This window comes from Salvelinus fontinalis, chromosome 16, assembly GCF_029448725.1.
Source record: "Salvelinus fontinalis isolate EN_2023a chromosome 16, ASM2944872v1, whole genome shotgun sequence".
Taxonomy (NCBI): domain Eukaryota; kingdom Metazoa; phylum Chordata; class Actinopteri; order Salmoniformes; family Salmonidae; genus Salvelinus; species Salvelinus fontinalis.
Genome location: NC_074680.1, coordinates 17,728,378 through 17,738,873, shown reverse-complemented (window position 1 = coordinate 17,738,873; position 10,496 = coordinate 17,728,378). Strand labels below are relative to the sequence as shown.

Below are 10,496 nucleotides of genomic sequence, written 5' to 3'. Positions count from 1 at the left end.
CTCGAGACTGTAATCGCTGCCAAAGGTGCTTCAACAAAGTACTGAGTAAAGGGTCTGAATACTTATGTAAATGTGATATTTAAGTTTTTTATTTTTAATATATTTGCAAAATTTCTAAAAAACGTTTTTGCTTTTTCATTATGGGGTATTGTGTGTAGATTGAGGGGGGGAAACAATTGAATCAATTTTAGAATAAGGCTGTAACCTGACAAAATGTGGAAAAAGTCAAGGGGTCTGAATACTTATTGAATGCATTGTACCTATTTAGGCAATCACTAGCTGCTGGGCTGCACAGTCCTGGGCCCAGGGCTCTGCCATCCTGTGGGTTGTCACTCTCGCCTTGGCCCAACACACCTAAAACCAATAAGGAGTGCTTCATTAAGATCCTAACGCTGAGTGGGGTGTGTTTGGTTGGGGCCCTGCAGAGTGGTGGACCCCTAGGGACAGGACTGGACGACCAAGCTATTTGTGTGCAAGTAAAAAGAGCTCTACAGTACTATTAGTCCTATGATATTAGTTATATGGAGGATTTGCTGTTTCTGTGTGTTAATGCATATTTGAGGTGTATGTGGGTTTTTTGTTTTTTGTTTTCCAATCCTTTTCCTTGGGAATAAAAGAATGTAAGGTGTGAACTGGGAAGGAAATTGTGTTAGAAGAAAGTTGAGTTATTGACTAGGCTGGTGGGGGTCGGGGTTGCAGGTGGCTCGGGCTGGCTGGTCGGTCTGGCTGAAAGTTGATATAGAGGATGTCTTAATAAAGACAATCAAAAGTATTTGTATTTTTTCAAGAGTTGTTCATGTATTAGGCTATTGGTTAAAGGTGTAACACAATATTTATTATTGAATTGCCTTTGATCTAGTTCAGTCTTATTAATCGCTTAAACATGTTTAGTAATGATCTCTTATGACTATGGCCATTTTTGCTGACTTTTTGTTCTAACTAGAGATGGCATATTTGATTGTGAAAAATACAGGAAGTTAGCTTTAGATGACCCCCAAAATTTGATTGAATCATAACATCAGTGAACTTCAGGTTGGAAAGTCATAGCTCTAGAAAGAGGCCTGAGTTCCCAACTTGGAATCCGGAGTTGGATGACCGTTCAAAATAAATTTTCCCATTCAGAGCACGTTCTTTTTACCTAGCTTGATGACTGTGGGATTTTTTGCTGACTTTTAGTTGCAAATAGAGAAGACATATTTGATTGTGTAAAAATGTCAGAAATTTGCTTTAGATGCCACAAAAATTCTGGGGGCGGACCCTCCCACCCGCCAGGTCATGTCCCCCCCACACTTTTAAAACTAAAGTGCACTATGTCATAATATAAAATTGATGCAGGCAAATATTTCTGCCTATATTGTTGGTATGTTATGTTTCCTTTACTGTAGGCTACCTTGCATCGAATTGCATTAGTCGCGTCAGCATATTAGTCAATTAAAGGGTTAACATGACGTCGGAGGCGTAGTATTTAAAAGCGTGGATGAATGAGTGGGGGAGGGCAGAGACGCGCTCTTCCCATCCATATCAAACCAAGGAGACCAGCCCCCCAAATTGAGTGTTTAACACACAGAGCTTTGAACCGTGGCTTACTCGTGCAGTTTCAATACTGAGTGAGAAGCAAAAAAAAATTAAAGGCTTTTGAAAGAAATTATCGATTTAAAACGATATGGTAAAAGGAGAGGGCGCGGAGCAATATTCCGCGTCAAATCTATTACCAAAAAAAACAAGAAGTCAAGATGGAAACAAAATTGCCAAGGTAAGTGCGAGGAATTCTATTAATTTATGGCCTAAAATTATCTTCACAATACTGTTATGTAGGCTATACGGATATCTGCAGGGTATTATTTTACTACCATATCCACATGGATAAATATGGGCTGTATTGTAGGTTAAATAGGCATTTTTATCATGGGTTTTTAAACGCACACAATCACAGAAATATTTTGACCGTGATATCAAGATAAAATTGAGGCCGGTTTGATTAGGCTATTAAGAAAGCCGCTGTAATTGGCAGTGAGGGCATGTGATGCTGTTGTAATTGGGCTAGTTACTTACTGCAGTCACGTTTCAAACGTCAAATAGCCTTCACATGATAGGCATTTACAATGAGTGACTTACTGGTGCATACTGGTTACTTACTGGTTACTGGTGCAATTGTGACTTAACCATAGTTGACATGGCACACTAATGCCTTCCAGTTTCGTTGATGGGGCTTGAATATCACCACGTTAGAGCAATCTGAGTGTAGGTCTTCAGAGAAAAAAAACTTCACCGGTTTTAAAGGGACATGCATTCATTAAACCTGTATTTTAGCTATGATTAATTTTGTCTGAAGGATAATGTTGACCAGCTGACGTACTCAAACTCTCAAAAGAACACCTATTGGTGCTTTCACGACAATTGGGAACTCTGGGAAAAAATTTGGTTGACTCATAACATCAGTGATCTTCAGCTTGGAAAGTCGGAGCTCTAGAACTAGGCCAGAGTTTCCGACTTGGAATTCGGACTTGGATGACCATTCAAAACACATTTTCACAATCAGAGGTAGATTTTTTCCACCCCGATTTCCCAGTTGTCCTAAATGTGTCTATAATAAGAACCGAATACAAATGTTTTACTGACGTTCACTGATATGACGTCAGTAATTGTCTCGATGGGCCGCGTTGAAAATAACTGGGATATCGGAACTGGGAAATTTCTGACTTCAGTGCGTTCAAGACAACTGGGAACTCCGACGAAAACTAGCTGCGACCGGGAAAATTTGTTTAACGGTCATCCAACTTCCAATTCCAAGTCGGGTCTCTGGCCTAGAGCTCCGACCTCACACATCACTGATGTTATGATTCAACCTCTGAGTTCCCTGTTGTCTTGAAAGCACCATAATGCTGCGTTCAGGTGCTAGTAGCAACTAGGAAACGAATACATTTACAACTTGCTACTTACATGTGCTGCGTTTAACCAGTTAGCAAGTTGGACATTTCTTAGTTTCCTAGTCTCAACTAGTGTTTGAACGCAGCATCTGTGATGTGCCGTCGCACTGGATTTCCTTGTAACAGGTTGATTAACCTCTAAAATGGTGTTGTGACACATTGCACCTCCTTGCCAGTCAGAATGGAAGGTAAATAGCCTTTGAGCACATCAAGCAGCTGAGACTGGCATGGGACCGGAGATGAGGCTAAACTTTGACGTAGCAGCCAAAACATTACACACCGTTAATCAACCTGTTACAAGGAAAAGCGGTGTCTCTGATTGTCTGTGTCAATTTCAATTTAAGGGCGTTATTGGCATGGGAAACATATGTTAACATTGCCAAAGCAAGTTAAGTAGATAATAAACAATAAAAATGAAGAGTAAACATTACTCACAGAAGTTCAAAGAAGCACACTTCTCCAGCATGCCAGTGGCCATCAAAGGTGAGCATTTCCCCACTGAAGTCGGTTACAACACCGAACTACAGTCAGGTCAAGACCCTGGTGAGGACGACAAGCACGCAGATGAGCATCCCTGAGATGGTTTCTGACACTTTGTGCAGAAATTATTTGATTGTGCAAACCCAGAGTTTCATCAGCTGTCCGGGTGGCTGGGCTCAGACGATCCCGCAGGTGAAGACGACTGATCTGGACGTCCTGGGCTGGCATGGTTACACGTGGTCTGCTGTTGTGAGGCCTGTTGGACCTACTGACATTCTCTAAAATGATGTTGGTAGAGAAACTAACATTGAATTCTCTGGGAAAAGCTCTGGTGTACATTCCTGTAGTCTGCATGCCAATTGCACACTCCCTCATAATGTGAGACATCTGTGGTGTTGTGTGACAACTGCACATTTTTGAAGTGGCCTTTTATTGTACCCAGCTTAATCAGCTTCTTGATATACCACACCTGTCAGGTGGATGGATTTACAGTATCTTAGCAAAGAAGTGCTTACAAACAGGGATGTAAACAAATTTGTGTACAAAAATGTGAGAAATTAGCTTGTTGCATTTGGAAGTACCTCTATGCACACACACATTTTTGGAGTGTGTGTGCATAGATATCTATCATGACCAAGAGTATGTGGACACTTGCTTATTGAACATCTCTTTCAAAAATAATGGGCATTAATATGGAGTTGGTCCCCAACTGCTATAACAGCCTCAACTCTTCTAGGAAGGCTTTCCACTACATGTTGGAACATTGCTGCAGGGACTTGCTTCCATTCAGCCTCGAACATTAGTGAGGTCGGGCCCTGATGTTGGGCGATTAGGCCTGGCTCGCAGTCAGCGTTCCAATTAATTCCGAATGTGTTCGATGGGATTGAGGTTAGGGCTCTGTGCAGGCCAGTCAAGTACTTCCACACCGATCTCGACAAACCATTTCTGTATGGACCTTGCTTTTTGCATGGGGGCTGTGTCATACTGAAACAGGAAAGGTCCTTCCCAAAACTGTTGGAAGCACAGAATTGTCACAAAATTGTCTAGAATGTCATTGTATGCTGTAGCATTAAGTTTCCCCTTCACTGGAACTGAGGGGCTTAGCCCGAACTATGAAACACATCCCCAGGCCAGTATTCCTCCTCCACCAAACTTTACAGTTGGCACTATGCATTGGTGCAGGTAGCATTCTCCTGGCATCTGCCAAACCCAGACTGCCAGATGGGGAAGCGTGATTCATCACTCTAGAGAACGTGTTTCTTCTGCTTCAATGGCGGTGAGCTTCACACCACTCCAGCTGACGCATGGTGATCTTAGGCTTGTAGAGCTGCTCGGCCATGGAAATCCATTTCATGAAGGTCCATACGAACAGTTATTGTGCTGATGTTCCTTCCAGAGGCAGTTTGGAACTCGGTAGTAAGTGTTTCAACTGAGGACAGACAATGTTTATGTGCTACATGCTTCTGCGGTCCCATTCTGTGAGATTGTGTGACCTACCACTTCGCCGTTGTTGCTCCTAGACGTTTCCGCTTCACAATAACAGCACTTACAGTTGACCGAGGCAGCTCTAGCAGGGCAGAAATTGCATGGCTGTGTTCTCGATATTATACACCTGTCAGCAAGGCATGTGGCTGAAATAGCCTTATCCACTATTTTGAAGGGGTGTCCACATAAACAAAAGTATGTTCCATACAAGTTGTCCTACACAGGATATCTTCAGGCTGCATTCCTGAAAGCAATGTGGGATGTAATTCCTGTTCTATGTGGGCATATTTCACCTGAGAAAGTACTATGAATAGGTCAGAGGTGGTTATAACAACACTGACAGGACAGTGTCAGAATAGATACTATTGATTGGCTATTGGACTGGGTTTATTTACTCATTGACCAGTAGGATGTTTTTGTGATTGGAAGGAGGAGTGTGTGTGCGCTCCTGACTGTCTGCAGACTGCTGGGGCACTCAGGCCGCTAATGCCTCAGAATGCCTCATCACATAGCCAGAGACAATCGCTGCCTCCGGCACCAAGCAGAGTTGTGCAGTGACCTCCCAGTCTCACACCACTTTCTAAACTCCTTGTGGCCCAGACTGCATAGTCAGAGGGATTTGGTGCTAATCTGATGTTAAAAATGGGGTGAGGAGGGTTGGCCAATGTTAGCCTCACAATGTTTTAGGGAATTTTTATCTAAAAGGACCCATGAGGACCAACATGTGAAGCTCATAGGAGCATGTCAAATGGACATTGTGTTACTATTTTTATTATTATTATTATTATTGTGAAGCGGAAACGTCTAGGAGCATGTCAAATGAAAGTGAAGTCTATTTTTGAGAAATTAAGGCATTTACATTTTTCAACCATTTTCCATCCAAAACATTAGGACTAAGCAAAGGCTATGATTTCTGGTCAAACAGATGGAAAATGGGTCTTAGATGACATATAGCAGGAAGTCTTAAGGTATTAGAAATACATCCAAACATAATGTTGACATAAATACCCCTACCAACTAATATCAACACTTATTTAGTTTTGGTTGAATTGTTTGCATACTGTATGTTTAAGAAACGTTGCCTTGTGCTGTTATCAAAAACCAACATCCTTAAGGGAGGATGATGACAGTTCACAAAAGTAAAGGTAGACCTACCAGTTAGTTTTTACTGATCAAGTTTGTTCATTATTAAGTGATAAACCACAGTGTGGCTTCCCACCATGCATCAGTGCAATAAGACTGGTCTTAACCAGCTACAACGTATCATCAATAGGGCTGCTTCTATCATGACTGGGTATTCACGGAGGGAACACAGACTTCTTTTTGTGTGCAAAAAGCTGGAATCAAACCACTGACGAACATGATCCATTACAACACACTGACTGTTTCCAAGGTGACACAGCACAAACTGCATGAATACATGTCAGACCTGTTCAGGTGGGAGTCTCCAACCAAGTATGAAGTGTGTGCTACTGTGTATGCTGTGATTTTAGCTGTGCTGTTGTATGTATGCTTCTGTGTATGGTGTGTTATGTGTTTTTATTGATCAAATGGAATCCAGGACTCTCTAGAAAGCTGTAGCAATTGTTAGTGGACTATCATGGCTAAATAAATGAAATGCCTCCCACATTTTGTCAGCTTTTAATACAAGTTGGATGTGGACATACAAAGAGCCCCGCATCACAACACAGCCAAATTGTGTATCGATAGCAACCTATTAAAATCCAGTGTTCTTCATTTCTGTATTTAGTGTATAACAAAACATTGTCCTATCGTCCTGCTATGTGAGTCTTCTCTCCCTATTCTCCAGCGGCGGGACGAAAGCGGCCGTCTGTCAGTGTGCAGTAAGCTGTGCTATGCCATTGGAGGGGCTCCCTATCAGATCACTGGCAGTGCTCTGGGCTTCTTCCTCCAGATCTACCTGCTGGATGTGGCCCAGGTGAGTGAGACGGGGGTTGAGCCTGAGGGCAACACCAGGGTGGGAGACATATTAGGCTTGGGTTAGAAGTCCCAAGCTAGGCATCTCTATCAGTGGTGTGAAGTACTTAAGTAAACATACTTTAAAGTACTACTTAAGTCATTTTTGGGGGGTATCTGTACTTTACTTTATATTTTTGACTACTTTTACTTCACTACATTCCTTAAGAAAATATTCTACTTTTTACTCCATACATTTTCCTTGACACCCAAAACTACTCGTTACATTTTGAATGCTTAGCAGGATGGGAAAATAGTCAAATTCGCATTTATCAAGAGAACATCCCTGGTCGTCCCTACTGCTTCTGATCTGGCGGACTCACTAAACGCACATGCTTTGTTTGTAAATTATGTCTGAATGTTGGAGTGTGCCTGTGGCTTTCCATAAATACAATGGATGTCATTTGGTTTGCTTAATGTAAGTCATTTGAAATTATTTTTAACTTTTGATACTGAAGTATATTTTAAACCAAATACTTTTACTCAAGTAGAATTTTACTGGGTGACTTACTTGAGTCATTTTCTATTAAGGTATTTTTACTTTTACTCAAGTATGATAGTTGGGTACTTTTTCCACCACTGATCTCTATATAGGCACTGTAATAAATCCCCAAGACAAAGAGCACAGTACATCAGTGTTCCAGTCAGCTCCTAGGGCAGAACTGAGAATTATAGTTCACGTTCAGCATTTCGGTATCCATCTAATGAGCTTCGTACTGTATCAGTCCTTGTCTTGAAATTGTCATTTAAAGCATAACATAGAAAGTCAGTGTATATATTTTGTCATTTATTTTCTGAATACTGTCAAATTTCTGAGCTCACTGTCACTAAAAGGTAAAAGAGGAACTGATGATTTTAAGGGGAAGGCCAAAGAGCTGGTTTCAATTTGCCAGCCTCTGGCATGACTCATCTAGTGAAGCAGTTTAACTCTGACTCCCACTGCTTTGCTTTGTCTCAATTAGCAAGTGATAAACTGTGCACACTGAATACAACGCATTCAACCAGAGAGATAATGAGCTCCTTGGAATTGTCTTAAACATCACAATGTTCTGATGGTAATGTTGTCAATGTGGCCACGCCATGTATCCCTGACTGTTCTTACACAATCTTGGCAAATCTCCAAATATCCTTAGTCATTTTGTTGCTAAGATGCAAAAGATGGCTTATTTTTATTTCTGTGTCAATGGCCACTCCTGTGAGGAGAGGGGATGGCTGATGTCTGTGGTTGTAGTGGTCTGCCAGACAATTAATTATTTCTCTCCCTTTAACGCCGTCTCTCCATAGCTGGACCCCTTCTATGCCTCTATCATTTTGTTTGTGGGCCGGGCCTGGGATGCAGTGACAGACCCAACTGTGGGCTTCCTGGTGAGCCGGAGCAGATGGACCCGGTGTGGCCGGATGATGCCCTGGTAGGTGTCTCCGCCTCGGTCACCCAGTGGACATCCTTACAGCAGGCAGGAATGAAAGAGGAAATGAAAACAAAAAGGGGACATAAACAAGAGTAGGATATTGAATGGAGGAAGGGGGAGAGGAGATTCATTCAGAAATTAAAAGCATAACCTCATTACGCCTCGAGGGAGAACAGTAATTGAAATATAGGTGGTAATCGTGACAACGAAGCTGAAATGAAACAGATTGAATAGAGAGAACAAGCTGTCACTGATATACATAACTTGTTCTCTATTCGACCTCAGTATCCACTGACACTTACTCTATCTTTATCTGCAGTTGGGTACTATCTGTCTTGGATTGTAGTAGCTTTTAACTTCTCCTCTGGGTGCAAACCAGGACAGACTGGAATGAGGCTAAATCTTATTTTAGTTAGTTTTAGAATACCCAGGTGCTTTCTTTTTTTGTTCTGAGCTACCACTGTGAGGTTCCACGGAAAGCTCTGGGTGGTAAAAATGCTAGGATTTTTTTCCCCAGGTGCCCTAATCGAGACTGTTAAGCCAAGTGGTGGGTGGTATGTGTCAGGAATAGAAGAAAGCGATGAGTTCCCTCTCTAAAGTAATAGGAGTGCATTTTGGAGTGAGTACAACCGCCCAGAATGGCTGTCACTAGTTGATGAAACCAGAGCTCCAGTGTCACACACTGATCATCTAAACACATGAGCATTGCATATAAGATTTGGCAATGCTACTGCTAAAGTAATCCTCGCGTCAAACGCCATTGTTAACCGTTACTGTTTTGTTGCTATTGCTCTATCAAGGCAATAGTTTTTTTTATTTGACATTTGGTTGTAGGAATTCCATAATGGGAGGTATTTAACATTGTGAGACTGTTTGTTTGTAAAGAGATGATCTCGATGGTGTTAGATCCTCTAACAGCCTCCTACCCCTGCTACCTAGCACTTTGCAGCCTACTTTATATGCACCGGTGAAACTATATGACCCCATGTGGTCAAGAGAAACACTGATCCCTCTCTGGCCTTTGGGTGCTGCGACTGTGTGACCCTGCACAGACCAAAATTATTTAAACCAGAGGGAACATGGTGACCACTGCTATATTACATTTACATTACATTTAAGTCATTTAGCAGACGCTCTTATCCAGAGCGACTTATAAATTGGTGCATTCACCTTATGACATCCAGACATCCATATAACACACTAATGTATATTTCCACACACTCCTCTACAAGAGGACGGAGTGAAATTGTGGTTAAAATTTATATTTGGCATTATACTGTGACTGTCCAGGAATTCTTGTTGACAGATGATTCATGATAAGGTAGCTGGATTCGCTTGATATCTTAGGACCCTGGGCGTGTAATGTAGGATTCCAGGTGGAGACAACTGGCTTCTCCCGCTCTGATTGGTCCAACCCTCAACACACCACTGGATTTAAGCCAATGGGGGGCCTGAAGTGTATGTGACTCCAGAATGGCAGTTGGGGAGGGAGCTTGCCTAATTCAGGGAAGTTATCACAGGTCAAGTAGAGGGGAGATTCTTGGCTGCTTGTCAACGAGGTGGGTCATTGTTAGGTGGCAGTTTTCTGGCCTGTACAAACCACCAGAAAGCCCCAAGCATGTTATCCGCACCTTAGCACAGACGAGGCGATTTAGAGGTCTTCCCCACTATCAATAATGCATTTCTTAACTAAACCTTGACTAAAGCTCTTTTCCCATCTGAATGCTCCAGCCTTTTTAATTGGCACTATATGTGGAAGAGGTTTTTCCCAGAATTGTATTCATTAGTCCTAAACTCTGTGGAATTCTAGAACCTCTTCCATGTATCCGCCTGCAAAAGGGTCATTGTTATAAGAGGGAACACAATGTTATCTTAATGGGCTCTGCTGATCAGTACTTTAATAGTTTTGCTTTTTAAGTATTATGATATTGATAAGACAATGTTGACAACTTGAACAAGCACATGAATGGTTCTCACAGGCAGATGATCCAGTCAGCAAAATAAAACCTTGAGCCTTTTCCTCTCTTATCTTGCCCTACCCCCTGAGGTGGGTTGTGTATGTATTTGCTTCAAGGTCATTGGTGTTGGGCTGCCGTCGTGCTCATGCTGGGAGCTTTGTGTATTAAACCGGAGTGACGGTTTAAAAAATGCAGACAATCAAGGAGAAATCTGACCTCTATTTCGAGTCAGATCAGCCTATTGAGACTTAACCCCATTG

General features: G+C 42.0%; 1 protein-coding gene across 8 annotated transcripts in view; it reads left to right on the top strand.

The window, feature by feature from the left end:
* Positions 1 to 1,485: 1,485 nt before the first annotated feature.
* The window catches only part of LOC129812749 (sodium-dependent lysophosphatidylcholine symporter 1-B-like), a 35,035-nt gene continuing 26,024 nt past the window's right edge, over positions 1,486 to 10,496 (top strand). For 7 of the 8 annotated variants that reach the window (XR_008753067.1, XR_008753064.1, XR_008753066.1 and 4 more), the window contains exons 1-3: positions 1,486 to 1,753; positions 6,703 to 6,831; positions 8,154 to 8,278. Coding sequence is in view for 2 of the 8 variants with exons in the window: in XM_055864586.1 (XP_055720561.1) it covers positions 1,664 to 1,753; positions 6,703 to 6,831; positions 8,154 to 8,278 (344 nt within the window). In the remaining 6 variants the exon portion in view is untranslated. The remainder of the gene's footprint in view (positions 1,754 to 6,702; positions 6,832 to 8,153; positions 8,279 to 10,496) is intronic. The other variant, XR_008753068.1, reaches the window with a different exon arrangement.